We start from the raw sequence: 25766 nt of genomic DNA, 5'->3' as shown, positions 1-25766 counted from the left end.
GTAGCTGGGCTAATTATTGAATGTTTTCTAGAGACAGGGTTTCGCCTTGTTGGCCAGGCTGGTCTCCAGCTCCTGGCCTCAGGTGACCCACCCGCCTTGGCCTCCCAAAGTGCTGGGATTACAGGGATGAGTCACAGTGCTCAGTTTGATGTGCTTTTTAAAAATGACAACTCCAATTTTGTAGGCTGCATTTAAAAATACATTAAGAATAAGGCTGGGCAAGGTGGCTCATGCCTGTAATCCCAATAATTTGGGAGGCGAAGGTGGGAGGATCGCTTGAGGTCAGGAGTTCAAGACCAGCCTGGGCAACATAGTGAGACCCCCATCTCTACAAAATAACAATTCACTGGGTGTGTTGGTACCTGCCTGTGATTTCCAGCTACTTGGGAGGCTGAGACAGGAAGACTGCTTGAGCCCAGGAGTTCAGGGCTGCAGTGAACTGTGGTTGCGCCACTGCACTCCAGCCTGGGAACCCTGACTCTTTAAAATAAAAATTTAAAAAGATGAGCATTTAACTACTGTATTGGCAGGTGGCTATGATGAGTCCATCACATACTATTTATATAATTCAATGTTCACATGACACAAGAATCTGTTTTGCAACAAAAGACAAAAATAAGACATGGTCCTTGCTCTGAAGGCTTCCAATCTGAAAGGTAGTAAGACACAGGCAATGAAACTCTAGGGCTATAAAACTATATTTTAAAAAATTTTTGCATGAAAATTTTCCAGGACTTTGGTGATAAGCAGTGAAATCAATGCCTTAAGTAGGTTTTGAAATGGTATATTAAAAAATGGTACTCATTTGAATACTGTAAGTAAATACTGATTTGGTTTCTGGGATATAATGGACAAATGATTCTCAACTCATGGCAAGAAGATTCCTCCCTGGGTATTAGAATAATCTGAGGTGGAACAAAGAGGCTATAAAGTTTCAGAACAAGGTGGTACTTTCTGCTCTTGCTTTAAATTTCCTTATTTTAAAAATTCAGTTAACATCAAAGAGAGTGTCTTTTTTTTTTTTTTTTTTTAGGAAGGAGGAAGAATGCTTTAAAAAGAGATAAGAGCGGTGCCAACAAGAAGACCAAAAAAATAAACAGTGCAATGTGGTGCCAAAAGAAAAGGGTGAGGCCGGGCGCGGTGGCTCAAGCCTGTAATCCCAGCACTTTGGGAGGCTGAGACCGGCGGATCACGAGGTCAGGAGATCGAGACCATCCTGGCTAACACGGTGAAACCCCGTCTCTACTAAAAAAATACAAAAAAAACTAGCCAGGCGAGGTGGCAGGCACCTGTAGTCCCAGCCACTCGGGAGGCTGAGGCAGGAGAATGGCGTAAACCCGGGAGGCAGAGCTTGCAGTGAGCTGAGGTCTGGCCACTGCATTCCAGCCTGGGCGACAGAGCGAGACTGTCTCAAAAAAAAAAAAAAGGGGGGGAAAACATCTGAAATAAGGTGGAAGAGTCAAAGGTAAAAATCGCAAAGGAATGGAATGGAATAATTAACAAGATAACAAAAGGTTAACTAGGCAAGTTAGACGAGGGGAAGACTTAATATGAAATTTGTCCTAGGAGAAATTATTAAAATATTTAAAGATAAAATCTAAAGCTCCTACTGAAATAGAAGATAAATTTAAAATAATTTTGATTAAAGAGAAAATATACTGTAAAATATTTAATAAAAATAATTATATAATCTATACAGGATTGAATAAAAAGTACAAATTATTTTCACTTATTTGCAAAACTGCATACAGTACAATGTGCACATTGGGTTCAGCATTCTACAAATATGGCCACATACCAAGATGTGAACATATTCTTGTCTTATATAAGAAAAGGCTCAGGTTGTATGCCACAAACTTTGAATTAAATTCCAGGGAAATATTGCTTTGGTAATGTGAACAATTTGTACCACATTCCATTAAAAAAAGATTTAATAAAATCCCTCAAACAGCACTTTTCTACTTATTTTGGAGTACACAATTCCCAAATTAGCACAAACAAAACAAAGCAAAAACAAAAAACAAAATATAAAATGGAGGTTGCTACTTTTACAATACCACTTCCTTTCCCTTCCTTAGTGTTCTTTTCCTTTCCCTTAATTGTAAAGGACAGTGAATAGAAAATGACCTATTCTTATCCTCATCTATCTGCTTCTAGGATTCCTGCTTAAACCAAATGAGTATGTCAATTTTGCAATCTTGACACACTATTATTAACACTGTTCAGCTGTGTCATTCTAAAAAAGTTAATATCCCAGTTAAAAGCACCTATCTAGATTCTTTTCAAGATAAGGCAACAAAGTCAGCTTTAAAATAGTTTTCATGTCTGACATATATTAGCAGCCCCTTGGTAGACTGATTTCAGAATTAAATGCATACAGAACATTTTTTTCAAGTAACTTGGTGATGAAATCACTAGCAATTTTAAGCAAATATTCAAGATGATCTACCTTTAGAAACGAAGGCAGATTTAAGGTAAAAAAAATGCAGGAATCACATCTATCCTAGTTCCTGTCCCATTGAAATAATTTAAAAGAGGCTCAGCTTATGAAAAAGGCCTTGGACTAATGCAATTCCTATTGACATCTTTACTTGGATAAGAAAACAAATATAAAACTATATATAGGGATGAAATTATTTAAAAAAGATTTTCATTTTATTTTGGAAATAAAAGGGAATGCAAATACAAATGGGCTAGTTACAGCTGTAGCCCATATATGAACTTTTAATCTTGGAATTAATATTCCTTCATATTGAAGATTTAAAGACAAGCAAACCTACCTTAAGCTTTCATTAAATCTCTTCATTTACGCAGGCTTCAAAACTTGCCTTATTTTCTAAGTAAATGAGCTTCTCTGGGAAGCATATGAATAATGCAAAATGTACTTCTAAACAAATTTTACACAAATACATAATTGTCACGATGGAAACCAAGAACATTCATATGATGAATTCTTTTAAAATAACTTAAAATTAGAAATGATACATACACCTTAAAATACAGAACACTAAATCAGAACAAATATTGCCAGTGATAGAATAACTATGTAGAAAGACCAATGCACATGAGTAACACAGAAATAAGAATTAAATTGAATAGAGGCAGATGCTGTTAGAACATATTTCCATCCACCATGACTTGTAATATTTTGTGGCCTCTGTGAAGCCCTGCTCCCACCAGGCCAAGCACCTGGCTAAGTAGATACAAACATATGCGACCTATAAAACACCAAACTCACTTGCTAATAAAGTATACAACACCATGTGCTGCTTGATTGCTCCTGACTGGTTTTTAAAATCAAGTTCACTTTTGAATCAGAAGTCATCCTTAAATTAGCTCTCATAAATAATCCATGAAATAAACTTTACTTCTGGCTCCTCTGAATAGTATCATATTATTCCCGGAATACAAGGTATTAGTCAAGTGGCTGCTTTGAAGCCAAGAAATGCACATTCATAAATATATGTCTACACTTTAAAAAATCAAATACATCCAGGCAGTTGCTGCGCGGAGTTCTTGCTATAAGAAGAAGCCCTTCAGCAGTGTATTATGAAGTGGTTACTTGAGAACTTGATTCTGGATCTTCCAGCTTTCTACATTTCTTCATAATACTGACTGCACCACTGGCCAGGAAAACCACAGCGATGAGTGCAAAATAACCGGCATAGATCAAAAACTAGAAGGGGGAAAAGTAGTAGTTTATTGAATTATCAATTACAAGATGATTACTCTATAATAAAGTATATTCAGAATTTGTCCATAAAGCCTAAAAAAATATTGCATACTTACACCCTGTGCCAGACCCTAAAGTTACAAAGCAGCATCACCAGCATGGCGGTACTAAATAAAGCCTGACTGCCTGAGTGTGAATCCTGACTTCATCCCTTACAAGCTGCGTGAACTTGATTGAGATACTTCATCTCTGAGCCCTGACTTCTTCACTTACAAAATGGAATTCATAATAGTTGTCACTTTACAGCGTTGTTGGGATGAATCAGTGAGATCATAAATGCTTATTAGCACAATGATAATGCTGTCAGTATTATTTCTATTGTTGTTGCTGTTATTGTTATTGTTGTAATTCAGTCCTGGTCTCCACCTTCAAGCTGATAGGTGGGTACAAACAGGCCAAATTCTGAACATCAAGAACTCTATTTTTCCCCAGAAGAGGGCAGTAGAAGGTCAACTATATTCTATTATAGGATTACTTAATATAAAAATTCTTCCCTAAGACAATTTTTTTTTTTAAGTTCTGGGGTGCATGTGCAGAACGTGCAAATTTGTTATATAGGTATACGCGTGTCATGCTGGTTTGCTGCACCTATCAACCCATCACCTAGGTTTTAAGCCCCACAAACATTAGGTATTTGTCCTAATGCTCTCCCTCTCCTTGCCCCCTACCCGCCGGACAGGCCTCGATGTCTGTTGTTCCCCTCCCTGTGTCCATGTGTTCTCATTGTTCAACACCGACTTATGAGTGAGAACATGCAGTATTTGGTTTTCTGTTTCCTGTGTTAGTTTGCAGAGGATGATGCCCTAAGCCAAATTTTAATGTGACTATATGGTTTATTATCATCATCATCATCATCTTCTTATAATAACATACTAAATACTTACGAACTGGTTCAAAGGTACAATGAGAGTATGGCCTTAAATCACTGAGCCAGTTTCTTTCAATGTTGGCGATACTTCTGCAGGAAGCCATTAATCAATCATGGCAGTTAAATGGGTTTCAGCACCACCCACAAAATCCTATTATTCCACATGTTTAAATCTACCATTTCTATAAGAATCTGCTGACAACTTTCCACTTCCAATGACAGCCATGTTTCCCTCAACTGTAATAGTCCTGGGAATTCTCCCTTATACAGGGAGGATGGCAGGCACTTAAGTTTCTCTCCTATTTTCCATCCTGAAATAAGTTTTGGGGTTAGATGTTGGTTTGACTCCAAGCTCTGGAACACTATTATTGATAGTACTGGACAAGTCACTTAACATCTCTCAAACTCATCTTCTTCATGTCTAATACAGCAACCCTGCAAATCCTATATAAAGCATTTGACACACAGAAGGCACTCAATGCACATTGTCTATTATTACTATTTCTCTCTTAGACTGCTTTAGTAAAAACAAAGTTAATTACAGCTAATATGTTGGGAAGAAATCATTTGGGTTGGGATGGGGGTGGGAGTAAGTACTTCTTGATTCATTCAGTTGCCCATTTTGCCAAAGTACAAAACAATATGTACTTAAAACTCACAATGCATGAAACATATACAACTATACAATTCCTGAATGTAAAAAGTATTCACATTGTTTTTGGGTGTTGGTGCAAGTTTCTCAATAGGTCATGTGTTACAAATCATAATGCTGTTCATCAACAGCAAGGCACTACCTTGGTATTTGGGTAAGGGGTGTTTTAAATAAAGGGAGGAGACTTAAAGAGTTGTGAGATGAAACAGGGAATCTCAAACATGGGACACAGTATTCCAAGCATAGATTTAAGTATAGAGGGAAATAATGGATGAGGAAGCAGAAGGTCTTGGCCTGTAAGGAATCAGTATTACCTCTCAGCTGAAACAGACCCACTGGGCTGATGAGTTACACTCAGGAATGTTCTAAGACCTCATAAAAAAGACGACAATCCCAACATCCTCCAGGGAGAAAGGAACTAAGGATAGGGGAGAAGGTGTTGAATGAAGGAAGGAGGGTACACTTTTACTTTACATCTGTTCCCTATTGTTTGAATTTGTTTTCATTAAGCATACATATACTTCTGTCACCCTGATCAAGTCACACATACTACCTTTGATGCCAAAGGAGAGATCTTACCTGAGTGGTAATTTCTAATCCAAGGCCACTGGCATCTACCACAATTAGAGTGAGCAGCGTCTGCAGTGCCAGGGCAATGAAGGTATTTACACCAAATACTAGGGCATAGCGTTCCATGCTGAGGTTTGCAGCAATTTGAAAACTTAAAAAAAATAAAAATAAAAGAAGAGTGAATAGATAAGAATTACTTCCTACTTATAATAGTTATTCTAAATAAATGTAAACATTTTTACTTTAAATGTGAAGAGTCCTTCTTTCTACTGTCAATTGCCTTTCCAAACAAATGAAAACATTTTGCAACTAAATGATATAAATCTCATGCAAACATCTGAAAACAGTAGGAACACACAGACAAGGAAATAAACAAAACTTGCCTAAATGTTTCCTCAGAAGAAAAACTGATAATGCACATAAAATACAATGTTTCCTCCCATTTGCCTAATTTAACTAGAAACTTTAATATTTTGGTTTGTAAAGAAACCAAAAAATTTATCCTGTTACAATTTTTCCTAAGGCTTCTATGAGCCAAAATACATACGTTGCTATGGTGATGAGTAACATGTAGATGATTCTGAAGACAACATAGGATGCATAGCACACCCAAATGTTACCCACAGTGTCCATGATATACACTGCAGCAGCAATCAGGAGAGAAAAGAGAGATAATGTCATTTCTCCCCAAGTTGACCAGGATATTTTTATATAACCAACTGCAAACACAGCAACAGCACCTACAAAATAACAACAACAAAAAAATCCAGTTATTTTGCAAAACAAATGCTATTGCAATACATTAAAAACGCAGCTTAGATTATTAAATTTTCAAATCTGCAAACTTATAAAATACGATAGCTCAAGAATATGGAGGGCCTTGAAACTCACACAGAGATTTCTGAACTTGATGGAATCAATAAAATAGAGCCATTGAAATGACAGACTGAATTAGGAGAGGGGGCAATGAGATGAAAATGCAGGACAAAGACACAGGGACATTGTTAAGGGGAAAAAAATGCAGCTGAAGCAGAGGCAAGAGTCAAAAACAACCACGGCTTCTAATTTGGCATCATGGCAGGATGAGGCATCTCTCCTTTAAACCAAGGAGCAGTCTAGAACATGGCAAAAGGGCTTCTCTGCCTTTTGGTAAAACAGTGATGATGATAAGGATAGCTAAAATCTATGAAGTGTTTTCTGAGTGCCAAGACAGATAATAAGTGTTTACAGAAATCATATAACACCATCCAACAACTTCAGGAGGTAGGTCAACAAATTACAAATGAACAAAAGAGTAAGATGGTCAAATACACAGGCTCTGAAGCCATCCTACCTGAGATCAAATCTTGACTTTGCTACTTACCATCTATATGACCTTAAGCAAGTTATTAACCTACCAGTCCCCAGTTTCCATTGCAAAAGAGGGATAAATTCTACCTATCTCAGGAATTTTGTGAGGATTGAGTTAATGTATATAATGTCCTTAGAACAGGACCTACCACATAGTAACATTCAACAAATATTAGATACTATTGTTATAAACTATTGTATATTGCTATGCAAAATTTCACATCAAGTGACAAAACTACCCAGTAAGTATAGAAATAATGGAAACTTGGATAAACAATCTTGAAAATTATAATATTAGGTTTCCCCAAAGTTTATTTTAAAATTCCAGTTTGTTAGTCATAGTCCTGCTCCACTTGAGTACTTCTAAGTTGTCTTCCTCAATTATAAAATCGAGCTCAAAATAAGTAAATCATTTTTTGAGGCTATTTCAAATTTGGGAAGGGGGAGTAAATCTGATTACACCTGGCTTAACTACCAGAGGAATCCCTTCCCCACCACCAACCTCTATTATCCTACATTGCTTACCCAGTAAGGTTGAAACAGCCTCCACACCACCGTTATAGATAGCAGCATCGCGAGAAGGCATCACTTTCTCCCACAGGCCCTGTGTGTAGTTCACAACTTGAAAATAGCCACAGGTAGAGAGGGCCCACCACACAGACCAGCAGAGAAGAGGGCGAGAGGAGTAGCACATCAGGAAATCATTCCATAGTACTTTCAACACAAGGAGACGGTCTGGCTTGGGTTCCTACAGAGCAAAAGGGAACAATGCTCAAACTCTGATGAAGGCAATTATATAGAAAGCAATTTACAGGCCCAATTATTTACCTAACAGACTTTTTTCCTTGTGAAAACCAACGGCTTACTTCATAAACTGGTAACAATTACATTTATCCCCTCTGATGAAAAGTATGTTCTTATAGGATTTTTGCTTTAAATGCACTATAGCATTAACACAGCTGTATGTCATCAACCCAGCAAAAGATGTATTGTTTACAAAACGAAGATGATGAAAAGAGATTGCAGGCTTCAGCCAATAGGAGTCTATACTCTACATCTCCCATAGACTGGCAAACAACTTAACAAGAATAATAATAAGCAACAGACCAGCAACCCTAATAAATCACTATTCAGTTAAGCCCTCCTATCCTTGTAATTGACAGATTGATGCAACAGTTAAGATAGAAATATTGGAAAGAAGTAGATCAAAATATTAGCAGTTCTTTCTAGGTGGTGGGTTCTTAGTGGTTTAAATTTTCTTCCTTAAACTTTTTATATCACTTAATATTTAAACAATGAGAAATAGTATTATAATAAAGTAATAAATCAAGTTACTGGGCTTATAATTGAGTGAAGCAAGACATTACTGAGCTATGCACCATCGCAAGAAGTGAATATGAGATGTCAGACACTCTGTGAGGTATCTCTGATTTCATCTGTATGAAAGGACTAATCTACCAAATGTTACTGTAATCCCTGGGCCTTGCTCAGAACATGGGAAGTCTGGGTGCGGTGGCTCATGTCTATAATCTCAGCACTTTGGGAGGTCAAGACAGAAGGATTGCTTGAGCCCAGGAGTTTGAGATCAGCCTGGGCAAGAAAGTGAGATCCTATCTCTACCAAAAAAAAAAAAAAAAAAAAAAGAACATGGAAAATTTTACTTCCGTGGCTAACATGTAAAGGCAAAATGACAGCCATGGAAAGATGAGTATGATATACCACTGAGTAAAACAACAGCAAGTTACAAGACTACATGTAGATCACAATTTCATTTACTATAACATATATACATATATATACATACATATGCATATATGAAAAGAGATGTTTGAAAAGTTCACTAATCTTTGGGTGGCAGTAGGTCAGGTGATTTTTAATTTTTTTATATAGCTTTCTGTAATGTTTAATTTTAAAAAATAAGTAGATGCCAGGCACAGTGGCTCACGTCTGGAATCTCCACACTTCAAGAGGCCATGGCAGGTGAACTGCTTGAACCAAGAAGTTCAAGATCAAGCTGGGCAACACAGTAAGATCCCGTCTCCATACACACACAGACACACACAACATTTAATTAGCTGGGTGTGGTGGTGTACACATATAGTCCCTGCTACTCGGGAGACTGAGGTGGGAGGATCACTTAAACCTAGAAGATCAAGGCTGCAGTGAGCCGTGATCACGCCACTGCACTCAAGCCTGGGTGACAGAGAGAGACACTGTCAAAAAAAAAAACAAAAACATATATATATACACACACACACACACCATATATATATACACACACACATCATATGTATCATTTTTATAAAATTAGTACAGATATTTTCTCCTCTTATATACAGTAACAGTGACCATCAGTATTAGGTAAATAAAGGCCATTTTCTCCCTCAGAGGCTAGAAAACCTCACTGGACTGAGAATCCGAGTTTCATCATTCTTTTACCTTCTCATGCCATTGCAAAGCAACCCCAGTGTGGTGCTTCCTTCTTTGTGCTGTTTAGCCCAGAGGGGGATATCCTTCAAGTACCATTACTACAGCCCTTTTCCAAAATTCAGGGAGGAGTACTGAGGTTAACGAAGAGAACTCAGAGAAAGAGTTACTGACACTTGAAAATTCTACTTGATGAATTTGCATATGATAACCACCTAGAAGTACAAAATACTGCTGTTACAAGATTGATTTCTTGGCACTGTATATGAGAACAAACCTTGTGAATTTAAACAAATCACAAGATAATTGTTAATCACATCTAATGTGAATTTGCTGAGAGTGAGTGAATGGGACCAAGCATATTTTCTGAAGTCTTTATTCAAGATCCACCAGTTTTATTGAACTATATCAGAATTTTACTATTTAGCTTCAGTTGTTTAACCAATATAACCTGGAAAACAACTGTGATATCTAAAACTTTCAAGGATTCTGGAAGGATTATAAGAAAGTATATTCCTGAAAGAATGGAACTATTAAAAGGATTCACAAGTTTCTATTAGAAATCCTACCATAAACTGATAAGAAACCCTTAGTTTTCTCATCTGGAAAACGAAAATGATAACAATAATATCTATCCACATAAGATTATGCAGAGTTAAATTAGATAATGCATGTATTTATTATAGAGGTGCTCAGTTGTTATTTTTATTGCATAGCTTAAAAAGTCATGGCATACATAAAATAATGCCCATTATAATACATTTGATAACTTTAGATCTATTACATAATAATGAATTCTGCACATAGAAGTTAATAACTACTCAATCTATTATCTGGCCATGCCAAAAAGAAAAGATGGCAGGTCCTGTTTATAAAATCGGCATGCCTTGCTATAATCTGCAGGCTTCCTTCTATGCTGTTTTCTAGGCTTCAAATGTTAAGCTTATATGAATCGCACTTTTTTTTTTTTTTTTTTTTTCTGAGACGGAGTCTCGCTCTGTCGCCCGGGCTGGAGTGCAGTGGCCGGATCTCAGCTCACTGCAAGCTCCGCCTCCCGGGTTTACGCCATTCTCCTGCCTCAGCCTCCGGAGTAGCTGGGACCACAGGCGCCCGCCACCTCGCCCGGCTAGTTTTTTGTATTTTTTAGTAGAGACGGGGTTTCACCGTGTTAGCCAGGATGGTCTCGATCTCCTGACCTCGTGATCCGCCCGTCTCGGCCTCCCAAAGTGCCGGGATTACAGGCTTGAGCCACCGTGCCCGGCCAAATCGCACTTTCTAAAGAAGCATTTGATATATTACCTTTTATGTTTCTTGTTAAATTACATCTACAAAGGTTTATTTCTATTACATCAAAACTCTGAGCTGCTCATAGTTAATCATGCAAGTTGTAATTTAGTAAGTGGCCTTCACTGCGTTCCATGGAGCTTTGAGAGTTCATGTGGGATAAATAACAGGCTCAAGTAGGTAAAATTATCAGACCTGCATTCCTGTTTCAATCAGAAAGGCTCAATTTTTATTTACTTATCACAATGGGGATCTAGTTTCAGATTTCATTTGAATATAAGGTTTTGATGCTGTTTTATACATTTAAAAATCTTTAACAATTACTTCCCTCTGTCAGGAAATGGAAATCTCTACTGGAGTGGTGGTTTTTGGAGTCAACTAGATGCGGGTGGAAATTTTTTTTTTTTGAGACAGAGTCTCTGTCGCCCAGGCTGGAGTGCAGTGGCACCATCTCAGCTCACTGCAACCTCCACCTCCCAGGTTAAAGCAACTCTCCTGCCTCAGCCTCCCAAGTAGCTGGGATTACAGGCATGCGCCACCATGCCCAGTTAGTTTTTGGGTTTTTTTTTTTTTTTTTTTAGCAGACATGGTGTTTCACTACCTTAGCAAGGCTGGTCTCGCACTCCTGACCTCAAGTGATCTGCCTCAAGTGATAAACCCAAAGTGCTGGGATTACAGGTGTGAGATACCACGCCCGGCCTGAGTTGGAAATTTTTAAAGTCCCACTTCCTATGTGCCTTTGCGCAAGTCAGTTAACTAAATTTAGTTTCCTCTTCTGTAAAATGAGCAAATATCTACATCACTGAGTTTTAGTAAGAATCAAATAATATACTGACTCTAAAGTTCTTAGCACAGTATCTGATACCCAGGTCAAAATACATGGGAGGTGTGATAATGATGATAATGAAGATGACTGGGGGTGATTAATTCAAAGAGAAAAGGAAAGATTATTCTATTTACAACCTCACAAATACATGACTATCTACCATAAAAGTACAAAGCTGTTCCGGATTATTCATGTCTAATGATAATGATAATAGTAACAGCAATTACTATTTATTGGAAACCTACTATGTAAACTCATTTGAAAGCTTTAAATACTCAAAATAACCCTAAAAGGTAGATATGTACATAAGGAAACTAAATCTCACAGAATTAAGTAACTTGCCCAAGTACTAGAACTAGGGTTTGGACTTCACTTTCTTCAAAACTCACTACACCCTGCTGCTAGAAATGACATTATTTAATACCAAAGTGGAAGCATTAATTTCACTGCTGTCATTGTTCATAGACCTTAGACATGGAGACACAGAAAGAACACTTACTAGTAGTAAAAGATATCAAACTACAAATAAAAGCATGGCTATATTAAGAGAATCATTTACTAGGTATTAATTACATGTCAGAACCTATGCTAAAGAAGTGGTTTAATTTGTGTCATTTCTAATAGATGAAGAACTTCAAATAAATCAGGTTCACTTATCAGCCAACTACATAATGAATCCAGCTCTGCTCATGAAAGAAAGTCACCAGCTTTGGTTCTTCTTTCTGCAAGATCAGCACCCTTTGCCCCAATGCAATAGGCTCTCTTTAAAAAGAACTCACGAATACTCTAAGGTAACTCGTAGAGTGAGCTATCACTTAGACTCCTCCTACTTCATTTTCTCTTTCTATAAAAATCAAGATAAAACCACCTACCTACCTACTCTTCAATAATTACCATGATTATAATTTATGGTTTAATTATAGGTCTTGTCAACTTAAAATAGCTCTGTGATCCCTAATATCCATTTTCTGAATTTCCTTCAAGCTTGCAAAGAAAAACAGCAGCATTTCAGGGCCAATCAGTGCCGACACCAAGCAGCACTGCCCATCTGCTATGGTATCGGTAGCAGAGCCTAGGATATCAGGGAATTGACTTGAATCCTAATTTTGAAAACAGTGTAACTGACATGATGGTTCTGACATTGTTACCCTAGTTAAAAGACTTCATGGAGAAAGGTTTAGAGAGAACTGGATCTCATATACACTTTAAAATTATGCTCAAGAGTATATTTGTGCAATTCTGTGCAAGTTGCTAATCTCTGATCCTAATCCTTATCTCTAAAAGGACAGTCTTGATGAAATCTAATCTCTTCTTAAAATGCTCTGATTTTTCTGACTTGTGATTAGAATAATTTCCAACTCTAAAATTCTACAATTCTTCTGTATATAAAATACTGATACACTGTGTATCTATAAACAAGTATTTCAAGTTGATCTAGAACAGTTTTTTAAACTATAGGTCACCACCCATAAGTTGGCAATAAAATTGATTTAGAGAACAGTGAACTGAATTTTAAAAAAGTAAAAGAATGTATCAGAATAAAGTATTATTGTAAAACTTGTTTCTGTTATATATAAAATATATACATACCTATGTATGTACAGGTTTTCTATGTAAAATGTGTTTTCTCACTATGTTTCTTAATTATATTCAAAAAAGTCTGAAACTCACTATCTATAAAAATATTTAGAACTAAGGTCAATATGTTAATATCTAAAATATACATTTATACACACATTATATATATGTTAATTTTAGCTAAAGCCACTGTAACACATTCAAAACAGATAAAGAAGGGTCTTTATTTTTTTCCACTTCATGAAATCTATGAAATGATTATACCTCCTTCCCTCTCCCATCAACCCTCTGTTGACTCTCCAACATCATCTAACAAATTATGAAAAAATCAGCATTTCATTGCCACTTAATCCTTGGTCATTCTGACAAAAACTGCTCACAGGTGCCTTGGTAATCAAGGTGAGTTTCACGATGAGGGTTGCCGAGGCTCTAGAAGTCTACCCAGGCTCTTTGGGATGATAACCTAAATTTCAAGTAGTAATTTGAGAGCTCAAGAATGGGGATAGAGAAAAGAGTAATTTTTCAATGAGGACATCAGATACCACATTGAAACAATTCAGTTAACTCTCAGTACAGAATGAAAGACTTTATTCATAATGGTTCTTTATTATCAGCCAGCCTACAAAGCTTACGGAGCTCAGTCCGACTGAGGCCACCTACAAAGCTGGAATGTTAATAGGCTTATTTCCAAACATGTCCCAGGAAAACTAAGACTACAGTGTGGCTGGAATTAACTTTGCTCCTCACAGCTCACAGTTTATAACCTAATAGAAACAAAAAAACTTGTATATTAAAAAAAAAAGGGGGGGTGGGTGTCTAGGGAAAGGAATTCATCTTCCTGGCTAGACAGAACAGATGGATAAATTATTTTAATGCCATACCACTCTCTTCCAAGAGACAGCTTCATAACACACTTTTAATATTTATTCCATCATCACCTTAAACTGTCCTCTTGTGATCTCTTTGCCTGCATTATTCATTACTACTTCACTTCAGCAAATTGTCATTTGAAAAATAAATAACAGATATACCTTCTAGCACAGAAGAGGAAAATAACTTCTTACCCTTAAATACCGTGGGCTTCATCATGGCTGGGTGCAGTGGCTCAGGCCTGTAATCCCAAAGTGCTGGGATTAGCACCCGCTGAGGGGGGTGGACTGCTTGAGGTCAGGAGTTCGAGATCAGCCTGGCCAACATGGTGAAACCCCGTCTCTACTAAAATACAAAAATTAGCTGGGCGTGGTGGCAAGTGCCTGTAATCCCAGCTACTAGGGAGAGGCTGAGGCAGAACTGCTTGAACTCTGGAGGCAGAGGTTGCAGCGAATCGAGATCGCACCACTGTTCTCCAGCCTTGGCAACAGAACAAGACTCCATCTCAAAAAAAAAACAAATAAATAATAACAATAATTTGGGCTTCAATTCAGAAACTAGTAGATATTTAATCATTTATTAGAATCATTTCATTTACCCATTTAGCAAAAATTTTCTGAGTGCTTTATTTACGCGCCAAACACTCAAAAGACGAAGACTCAGCCCTTGCAATCCAAGACATCTCTGACATGAACAATATAATGCTGTATCACTCTGACTTTGGAGGTCATGCACTCCAGGGAAAAATAAATGTGTCATCTCTAATATAAATAAACCATAGCTTGAATGAATGGAATGAATGAATAAAGCAATGAATCAACTCAGGATAAAACACGAATCCAAATGAATACAAGATCTATCAAGAGGGAGTTTGCTGGTTTTTTCACCACTGGTCTAGCCCCCATAGTAGAAATTACAAGATATTTAAGGCTGAGCTTACCGGTTCCTCCATGGGAGGCTCCTCCATATTTAGAGGGATTTTTGACTCAATGTCCTCCCAGCCAGGAAGGTGGTGAGAAGCTGGGGTGTCAGTAACAATGCCACCATTTTGTACCTTGATACCATTCACTCTCTGGCAGGTAGAAGGAATGTGGTGAAAGAAGAGGCTCTTCTGTGGCATAGGTAAAAACCAGGCCACAGCAAAAGCCACTGAAACACAGGTAAGAGAGATGACATTCAGGCTGAACAGCGACCAGCCTGCCACTGAGACAAGGATTTGCCCTAGGACAGAGCCCACCGTAAAGCCCACCAAAGTGGCACTTCGACAGTAACTTGTGACTTTCTGGTACATGCCCAGGTCTACCACACTGTAGATATAAGAGTAATAGGCAATTTCAGTGGCTGTGGCTATGCCATAAGAAAATTCTAGAAACTGAATGGCCAACAGTCCCTGGGCATAGAGCAGCATAAACCATGTAACAATAAGGCTGAGCCCCTGCAGTAGAACAACAGGTTTATAACGGAGGTAGTCGGTAGCAAGGAACACAGGAAACAGTAGCGCCAGGTAAGAGTAAGTCCATACTGGATAAATTTCATTGAAGACCTGGTAGAAAGAGAAAAAAAAAAAAACCATTAGTGATCAAACGACCTGGAACACTCAAAAGGAATTTATTCTTACAAAACAACCTACCAATACCTCAAAGATCTCATCCTTATCAATCAAAGAAACCTTGACAATAACAGTTCAGATAATTGTTTGAAAAATATCTCTTCTCCTGTTTTTGTTTGAGATGGAGTCTCGCTCTGCACCCAGGCTAGAGTGCAATGGTACGATCTTGGCTCACTGCAACCTCCGCCTCCCGGGTTCAAGTGATTCTCCTGCCTCAGCCTCCCGAATAGCTGAGAATACAGGCACCCGCCATCACACCCGGCTAATTTTTGTATTTTTAGTAGAGGTGGGGTTTCACCATGTTGGCCAGGCTGGTCTCAAACTCCTCACCTCAAATGAGGAGCCTCCCAAAGCGCTGGGATTACAGGCGTGAGCCACCACACCCAGCCCGAAATAGCCTTTCCTATCCCCAATACCATCATCTTTTTTCCTAATAAATTCTTCCCATTAATCAAGGTCTAGTTCAAAGACTTCCTTATTCAGAAAGACTTTGCAGAAGCCAATAGTACTTGTATTACAACATTCAAACTCTTTTTTTTTTTGTTTTTGTTTTTGGAGACACGGTCTCCCTCTGTCACCTAGGCTGGAGTGCAGTGGCAGAATCATGGTTCACTGCAACCTCCACCTCAGGTGAGGCTCAGGAGATCCTCCCACCTCAGCCTCCCCAGTAGCTGGGACTACAGGCCTGTACTACCATATCCAGCGAATTTTTTTTTTTTTTTTTTTTTTGGTAGAGATAGGGCTTCACCACATTACCCAGACTGGTCTCAAACTCCTAGGCTCAAAGCAATCCACCAGCCTCAGCCTCCCAAAGTGCTGGGATTACAGACATGTGTGCCATCTCATCTAGCCTCAAACTCTCTTGATACGGATCTATATGCATCACTTTCCCCAATTAATTCCTAATACTGGCTCTTCATCATGGCTGCATCTCCTAAGAAGCTTTTAAAAATTTGTTAGCCAAGCGTGATGGCACATGCCTATGGCTGCTACTCAGGAGGCTGAGGTGGGAGAAGTGCTTGAGCCCAAGAGTTTGGGGCTGCAGTGACTTATGATCACACCACCACACTCCAGCCTGTGTGACAGAGCAAGACTCTGTCTCTTAAAAAAAAAAAAAAAAAATGCCCAGCCACAGATATTTTCTAAAACTTCTCAGATTTTTAAATGAGCCAAAGTTGAGAACAATTGCCTTACAGGCTTTTTAAGGATAGACCCCTACATTCACCTATATGACCTGTCTAAAAGCCAGCATACTGTTTGGAATATACTAGATTCAACAAATGCTTTGAAAACTGAATTACTGTTATTTCTTACTTCTAGACACAAGATAGACAGCCTTTATCCTAGTGTTTCATTAAGCTTCTCTGACTTTAAGTTTTGTTTCTTTTGAGGCAGAGGAACAAATAAAGATGGTCAATCTGTCCTACAGTCTTGAGAAAATTAACTCTCTCCAGATGGCAGGATTATAGGCAACCTTTATGTCCTTCTTTTTGCTTGTTTGTAAATAGAAAAAAACAGAGAAGTTTTTGCTGTTTTCTTTTAATGCATATTTTAAAATTGGGATATAGTAGAAGTGATCTTTAAAATAAACTTTAAACCAGAAAGACCCCAGCAGGAATTTCAGTTCCATCACTTGCTGTGTGATTGTAGACAAGATTCTTTTAGCTCCCCTTAGCCTTAACCTCCATTATCAATAAAGGAGAGTTGTTTGTTGCAAAAATTAAATGAGACACAACATGTAAATTACTTACTCCACCTGATTTATTCACAAAGTCTGAAGACTAGAGGACAAGCTGACAAGGATATCTGGGGCAGTATGAATTAACTAAATTAATTTAACTATCATTCCCATTCTTCCAATAACAATCATTGTAGGAGAAGCTTCCTTCCTTTTATCAGTGGCCTCAACTTTGAAGTGCTTTTTGCAAGTTTTGGTAAAAGGCTGAATACTTTGTGATGGAGCAACCTAACCCTAGACTTTTACATTCTGAGACCTAGTAACTTCCTTTTCATGTTTCCTGTACATCTCAGTTCACTCAAGTCTAATATGAGCTAAGGTTCTAAGGTTTACAGAAACAATAGACAATTGTTGCAAAATCTGTTGCCAGTGCAGAGCACCACTATAAAAGTAAAACATAATCCCCATTTTCTGAAATACATTCCAAACAAAAGTGATCTGTTTAATGGCCTCACCTTCATGAATTTTGGTCTAATTTGTATTGGTAAATCAGTTAGTAAGCTCCACTTGATCAGGAAATTTTGTTGCACCTGACTATGTGCCTAAAAGAATAATCAAGAACTGTAGAAATGATTCTTATTCAAAACCGTGGAAATTTTAGCAAATGAGGAACAAAGTGCCTTTGGCTGTATTAGATAACTCTAAGTAGAAAACCAAAGCGGGTAAAGGTAATCTTGAGATTTCACAGTTGTGTTCTAATTAACCACTTGTCATTCCTTTGTGGCCTATACTTTTACAGATACTCTCTGTCAGCTTTCTTTTTTTTTTTTTTTTGAGACAGAGTTTCACTCTTGTCACCCAGGCTGGAGTGCAATGGCACAATCTTAGCTCACTCCCGAGTAGCTGGAATTACAGGTGCCTACCACCGTGCTGGGCCAATTTTTTGTATTTTTAGGAGAGACAAGGTTTCAATATGTTGGCCAGACTGGTCTCGAACTCCTGACCTCATGATCCGCCCGCCTCAGCCTCCCAAAGTGCTGGGATTACAGGTGTGAGCCACCGCACACGGCCTGTCCATTTTCTAAAGTTTGAAACTGCCTCCTCTGTTTGACTAAGTGTCACCTTCACTATTTCCCCAACATAGCACCATGAAGTACTAGCCATCAAACCTTTCCTTTAAAAATATCCTCTACTGCTCCCTTCAACAGCTCATCTTCCTTTGTTTCGGGATTTTGGATGACCTCTTTACTCCAATAATATTGTCTGTGCTTAGACATGTTACATAACTTTTAACAATAGTTGTCCCAAAATGATTAACCACTAAGTTTTCATTGTCTAAGTTTCATCCTTGAAATTATTAAAGTATCTTTACTCATGAGTTTAATTCTACTAATACAAAACTACAATTTAGAGAATGAAGATGAAGGAGAGTAACACTGCCAGGCTTGCAATAACAACTAAAAACAAAAAGAAAGGCAAGCAGGGGAGAGAGGCAAAACCACATAGGTTCTCTTTAACTTATTCTAAATAAGAAACCTGCATTTTCTCCTTTAAGAGACATCAACCCAAGATGAATGGCCCTCTCATGCTATTATCAGCATCATAATAACAAACCTCTACTGCTGTGCTACATACCATGCTAAGCACTTTATCTAAATTCTATTTAATCCAAACCACAAATCTAAGGTAATTACTTCTATCATCTCTATTTTACAAACAAGGAAACTTGGCCTTAAAGAAAGGTTAAGTGAATTGTCTGAAGTTATCACAGTTAGGATTGGCAGAAGAAGGATCTGAATTCATATATTCTGAATCTGCCACACTAAAATGCCTGGTTTCTTCAATCAGAACACTGCTATTAATCATCTACTACCTTCCAAGGTTAATTCTAATGCCTGCAGCAGCTTTTCTAATCTGTACTGAGGTGCTTTTACAGGGCATTCATGAAGCGATAAAGACCACAGTCTCCAGCACTTAACTAATGGGTCTCCAAAGGAGATCCTTTTCTCTTTCAGCATTTCCAATGACAGCAAAAAAATGCTTCCTTGATATATTGAATCTTGAAGGGAAACTTCCTACAGGCAAAAATGTACCAATTACAGACCCTTATTAATTGTCCATTCTCCAACTTCTCACTTCAGGTAACATCTGCCATGTGAGCAAAGGGAACTGATTTTATTATGACCAAGGTGCCTTTCACAACTCTTTGGATCAGCGCTTGTGCTTTCTTCAGCTACAAAGTCAAGGGAAAACAGATGTTCATTTTTAAGTTCTAATTTAGATTTAGACTTTAAATTAGAATCAAGTTTCAATTAAACAACTAATAGGCAGTTATTTGCACAACATTGCTTTCAACCAGCATGGAGGTGACAAAAAGAATAAAATGGCCAAGGCGCAGTCGCTCAAGCCTGTAATCCCAGCACTCTGGGAAGCCCAGGTGGGTAGATTACCTGAGGTCAGGCGTTCAAGACCAGCCTGGCCAACATGGAGGAACCCTGTCTCTACTAAAAATACAAAAAAATTAGCCAGGCATGGTGGTGCGTGCCTGTAGTCCCAACTACTCTGGAGGCTGAGGCAGGGGAATCACTTGAATCTGGGAGGCAGAGATTGCAGTGAGCCGAGATCATGCCATTGCAGTTCAGCCTGGGCAACAAGAGCGAAACTCCATCTCAAAAAAAAAAAAAAAGAATAAAATAAGGCTAGGCACTGTAGCTTATGCCTGTAATCCTAGCACTTTGGGAGGCCACGTTGGACGGATCACTTGAGGCCAGGGGTTCGAGACCAGCCTGGCCAACATGGCAAAACCCCATCCCTACTAAAAATATAAAATATTAGCTGGATGTAGTGGCACAAGCCTATAATCCTGGATACTCAGGAAACTGAGACATGAGAATGACTTAAACCTGGGAGGTAGACGTTGCAGTGAGCCGAGATCACACCACTGCACTCCAGCCTGGGCAACAGAGCAAGACTCTGTCTCTAAATAAATAAATAGAGATCCTCAGCTCTCCAGGAGTTCTGAAGCTAGTGAGGAATATATAATATATGCAGTATTATAATGGAAATAGGAAATATAGGGTTGTTTCTTCAAGATGGACCTTGAATGATGAGAAACCTAAAGGCTAACAAAGATATCAATAGATATATACGGGAAGATCATTGCAAGAAAAGAATAAGTCTTTGAGTACATGTCAACAGATGACAGACTGTGGATATGCTGGACTTAAGACTATTAGATTAATATGAATGGAGCTTGGTTATGTGGAAGTGGTAAGGGAAGAAAGTTTGTAGTCAGATATAAGGCTGTCAAGGAGGTAAAAACCAAACTTTGTAAGGCTCTGAATATTAGGCAAAATAGGTGGAATGTTTAAAAAAAAATCTAAGAAAGGTAGTAAATGTCTGTCAAAACACATGCTACAATGATGAAAGGATAAAAAAAGTTTTTAGAGATAAAGATCTGTTTTACTGAAAGTTTGGCCTTCAACTATTAACATACAGTCAAATTTTAGCCTGCTTAAAACTTATAAACTGGTATCTATTTTAAAGTGAATGCTTTTCCTGAAATCTAAAAACAAAATCTTTGAGAGTAGAGAGAAGAAATCTGTCTTTTTCTCCTCTCCTTTTGTTTTAGAATTTAGTTAACAATAGCTCTGTTCAAACCAACTTGACCCTCTGCAGTCTTCTAGCAGCAAACACAAACTTTAATACAAATGTCGCTGAATATGACTTAGCATTAGCTTTGCTTAAAAATCATGTAATATTTTTTATTTAACTGTCCGTTGCAAAAAGCAAGCACTCAGTAAGTAATGAATAAACTGTTCTATTTATTTCAATTATTAGTTATACAAAAAACGTAGGGCTTGCCACAAGGTAAAGGAGAGGAGAATCAGCCATGATTTGGTGGTCCTTTGAGAATACACCCCTTCCCCAGACTACTAGATTTCTCTTCAAATCCCTTTTCCTCATCTAATTAGCAATAACAGAAGTACGCTTATGTTTTTGTTACACAATCAGCAAACAGTTACTACGCCTGGCAACTCTGCTTTATTTCTGTGCCCCCTGAACATACTTCACTCACCTTGAAAAGCTTTCTGATAGGACAGAGCACATGATCTTGGTAGCACATCACACAGCAACCTTCTACCCAGGGCACATGACAAAACAGATCAGCTTTCAAATACCAACACTTGGAACATGTTTCTCTCCCTGTGTTTCACTATCAGGAAAGGTGCACAAACTGTGCAGATCACATGGCAGTTCACATGAAACTTTAATGGTCAGCTGTTCACAGTATCAATTCTACCTCAGATTCAGTGGTTGTTTTGGGTCTCCAGAATCATACTTTTTCATATCAGTGCAGTAATTTTCTTGTAAAATCATTCTGTTCACAAACGTTGGCCGTTTTGACTTTATTATTGCTTTAAATCAGTATTAAAATTCAAATAGATTATGAATAACTGCTACGGTCGCTTATGTGGTGATCCACAAGACTGAGAAACGGTCCAGCCACACCACCCCACAACTGGCAGGTTAATAGGGTAATTTAAGGCTAGGCAAAAAGTCAGTGATACTTGCTAGAAGTGAACCAATGTCAGACTTTCAAGTGAAACCCTCAATACAGAAGTCAATACTGATTCCCTCTCAAGCGCCCTTAAAAATGACGGAGCACTGCAACAAACTGCAAACAGCAAACTATGAGAAATTATATCTCGCCAGGTGCAAATGATTCCGGTAGTGCCATCTCTTGTTTTGACGTGTTATGCAGGGTTACTTAGTTGCTACTCAAAAGAAGTGACTGACTACTACCAACATAGAGAAGAGTGAGGTTTAAATGGGAGGAGTATTTTACAGCAACTGGGGCAAGGAGGCAGGGTGGAAGGAAAAGGTGTAGGAAAAAAGCAACAGCTCACAAGTGGCTGGGAGTAGGAAAAAGAACATGAGACCTCAGCTTTCACCCTTTGTTGTATTCAAGGAAGAGGGCATTGAATCGGCTTTATTTCGGTTTTGTGGGGAAGTACTTTGGGTTTAATTTCTTTTTCGGTTTATATACTGTCTTACTTCTGCAAAAATCAAGTGCTGGTTTTGACCATGCACTTTAACAGGTCAGCACATTTCTAAAATACACTATGCGCTTCTGAAGTACTTTATTTGTAAGCCCTCACCTAGGAAAAATCAATCAGCAAAAAACTCTTGATGATGGACTATGTGCTCTCAATTACCCTGAACATCACAGAAGCCTTCAAAGACACCACCTTGTATCTGAGAAGCAAAACTAACATCTGTGAAGCAACAATTCACAATACAAGAAAAACTATAATTAAGAGTCAATTATGTTATACCATCTGCCTTTATCCCTGGAGGTTGGGCTTAAGGGAGAGAGGGGCAGGATATCCTTGGACACAACCTCACCCAACTAAAAATCAAGACAAATTAAGATGTTCTGTACTCTGTCCTGTCCTTACTTGGATAAGTCCATCCATCCTGCCAAATGTAAACAAAGTAAGGGATGGACAGGAAGCAGGTGAAGCAGGTAGAGGGAAGATCCTTTCAGAAAAGTAGTGGTTGCCTACTTTCAGTCAATGAGTATTTACTAAGCTATGTCCAAAGTACACCTTGCTGTTTTCACTTCTTTGTCAAAATGTTGCCCCTTCACCCCCAGCAGGAACTGCTGGACCAGTCTGGGCAGTCACGCTAAGCCACATCACAACACTATCAGCATACTGCCTGACGCACAAGGCACGGGGCCTCTGCACGCGTGTTCTGAGACCTTCGCAGGAGACTCGCCCTACATAGCCGAAGAAAACAGAAAATCATGAACACAACGCAGAGCACGAAGCCGACCTCCAACTGGGAAAAATCAGAAATCTCTGCCCAGGATGGCTCGAGCGCTTTTCTCAGTCCTCTCTTCCTCCGCCGCCCACCTGGCTGGTCGCCCGCCCTTCCTGCGCGCGCCCCGCGTCCTCCGCGCGTACCTTTCTCTCGGTCAGGTTCTTGTCCGGCCCCAGCAGGTACGGGGTCAGGAAGGGCTCGGACGGCCTGAGGCTGGCGAAGAAGCCATAGGCGCAGAGCAGCGCGGTGGGCAAGAACCAGCACTCACGAGGGACCCGAGCGGTGCGCAAGAGCACAGCGGCCGCCGCGGCGCGCCGAGATACCGGGCCGGGCACATCCATCCGGGGCGCGAGGGGAGGGGACCCGGCCCGGCCCCTTCCTTCTCCTCCTCCGCCAACTGGAATGAGGGTCAGGCACTGCCCCAGCGCGGGCACTTGTAACCGCAAGTGACGCCTTCTCCCTGTAAGGCCCGGCCGTTCTAGACTCCCAGCCTTACCCCGCGGACGCTTCTACGGTCGCGGTCTGAACGCCCGGCCTAAGGGAGACCGGCTTAAGGGAGACCGTCCTAAGGCCCACCCTCCGCCACCGCCTCCAGGCTGGGAACCAATCACAGTGGACGCCAGGAATACTTGGCTTCTCTGCCATTGGTTGTGGATCACACGACCTGAACTGGCGGCGGCGGCAGCAAGCCAGGCCTCTGACGTGTCAGGGCTCAGGCGCGGAGGACATGTGGAACTCCAATCTGAAAGCGGCGGCTTGCGACCGAGCGCTAGTCAGGCGGCCAGCTAGGATTCGTGTCACACCCGCGGTCGGCTCTGCTCATCTGTCGGGAATGCGTCCTGTGGGCCTAATCCCCAGATGGAAGAAACGCTCTGTTCTCCCCAACTACTGTTTGTCATTCTTATTCACCGTCCCTCGAATGTCCATTCAGGTTCTGCTCCTGAGAGACCTAGTGACAGAGGTCAGGCAAAGATTTCACCTTGGGAAGGGGGAATGTTAAATCATTCCTGCAGGAGCTTTCGTGTTTTGAATTGTATTCATACGCCATGGAAAGACATCAGAAGCCCAGGATCTAAGCGAGAGACTGAAATGAAGAAAGTGGATAATATTGTGAGAATAATGAACAAGCTGGTCAGTGAATAGCGGAACCGTAATGGAGTCCCAATTAAAGGGTTTTAACTTTATTTCGTCATTTTTTGCAAGCATGATACAAAGAAAACAACTACGCTAAGGTTTATAGTTAAAAGGAAGGTGGAAATCCTGAGTCATTACAGTAATCACAAAACATGATAGATTTCTTCATTTAAAAACAAAAAAGAGGTCTTGGCATAGTTTTCAAGGGCAAAGCATGGCAAGACTCTCCAGTGCTTGCTTTCATCCCCTCTGTGTGCCTTTTCTGACTCACAGCCTGACTCTATCCTAATCCTTCTGCAAAGATGCAGCATTTAAAGCAATTTTTCCTGTGCAGTATTTGTAGAATGATAGATCCTGCCAGAAGCTCATGGAAACATTTTGGAACTATCTTGCTTTTCGGTATGTTACGATCCATCTAGCACAGTTTTCCTCCTGTGATAGCAAATGACACTTTTTTCAAGCATCAGCAACCGAAGTGAGTCTACCAGATGGAATAAGATACTAGTAAAGGGAAAGATTTGTTTCTAAGACTGCACAAATGAATGAACCCAAATATGTGAGTTGATTAATCTGTGAAGAAATACAATTGGTAGTATTTACATCTCTCAATGAGACTTAAAGTGTGGTCGAGGAAGCCCTGGGGATCCTTGGGACCCTTTCAGAGGTTCCATGAGTTCAAAACTATTTTCATAACCATGCTAAGACTTTATTTCGTTTTCCACTCCAGAGGCTATATAATGTGTGATGACATCATCACTTTATAGGATGAGAGAATACGTGCTTGTATATTCTTGTTTTTGTCACTTTCCATTTTTAATTTATTACAATATAGCAATTATCAATAGGTACAACCCACAAAACCCAGCAGAGTTTTGGGGCACCTCCGTAACAAGGGTCCTAAGACCAAAATGTTTGAGGACTTCTAATCGATATTATTCAATTATCTAGTTCCCTAAACTCCAACCCTTATCAGGACTACAGAGAGAAAACAGGTGGTCCTCTTGACAATTGCTTTGTATTTACATTCAGTGCTTTTGTAGAAGAGAAGAAAGAAAGAGAAAGCAAGCCAGAGAGGCCTCGGAAAGAAAAGCCTTCTTATTAAAAACAGCTTTCTGGGTGGTCACAGTGGCTCACTCCTGTAATCCCAGCACCTTGGGAGGCCGAGGCGGGCGGATCACTTGAGGTCAGGAGTCTCAGACCAGCCTGGTCAACATGGTGAAAATACATCTCTACTAAAAATGAAAAAATTAGTCGGGCATGGTGGCATACACACCTGTAGTCCCAGCTACTTGGGAGGCAGAGGCAGGAGAACCACTTGACCCAGGAGGCAGAGGTTGCAGTGAGCGGAGAGTGAGACT

The 25766-nt window shown here is 39.4% G+C and overlaps 1 protein-coding gene across 1 annotated transcript; it reads right to left on the bottom strand.

The window, feature by feature from the left end:
* Positions 1-1636: 1636 nt before the first annotated feature.
* On the bottom strand, positions 1637-23858 carry SLC19A2 (solute carrier family 19 member 2). The gene is made up of 6 exons (XM_017868450.1): positions 23418-23858; positions 15099-15701; positions 7699-7921; positions 6371-6563; positions 5833-5974; positions 1637-3676 (listed from the first exon to the last, which is right to left on the bottom strand). Exons 1-6 carry the CDS (start codon positions 23613-23615, stop codon positions 3548-3550), a joined length of 1488 nt encoding a protein of 495 aa, XP_017723939.1. The 5' UTR covers positions 23616-23858; the 3' UTR covers positions 1637-3547.
* Positions 23859-25766: the final 1908 nt, after the last annotated feature.

The sequence above is a fragment of the Rhinopithecus bieti genome, unplaced genomic scaffold (assembly GCF_001698545.2).
Source record: "Rhinopithecus bieti isolate Rb0 unplaced genomic scaffold, ASM169854v2 scaffold_4101, whole genome shotgun sequence".
NCBI lineage: Eukaryota > Metazoa > Chordata > Mammalia > Primates > Cercopithecidae > Rhinopithecus > Rhinopithecus bieti.
Note: the sequence above shows the minus strand (reverse complement) of the source record. Positions and strands in the feature narration are given on the sequence as shown.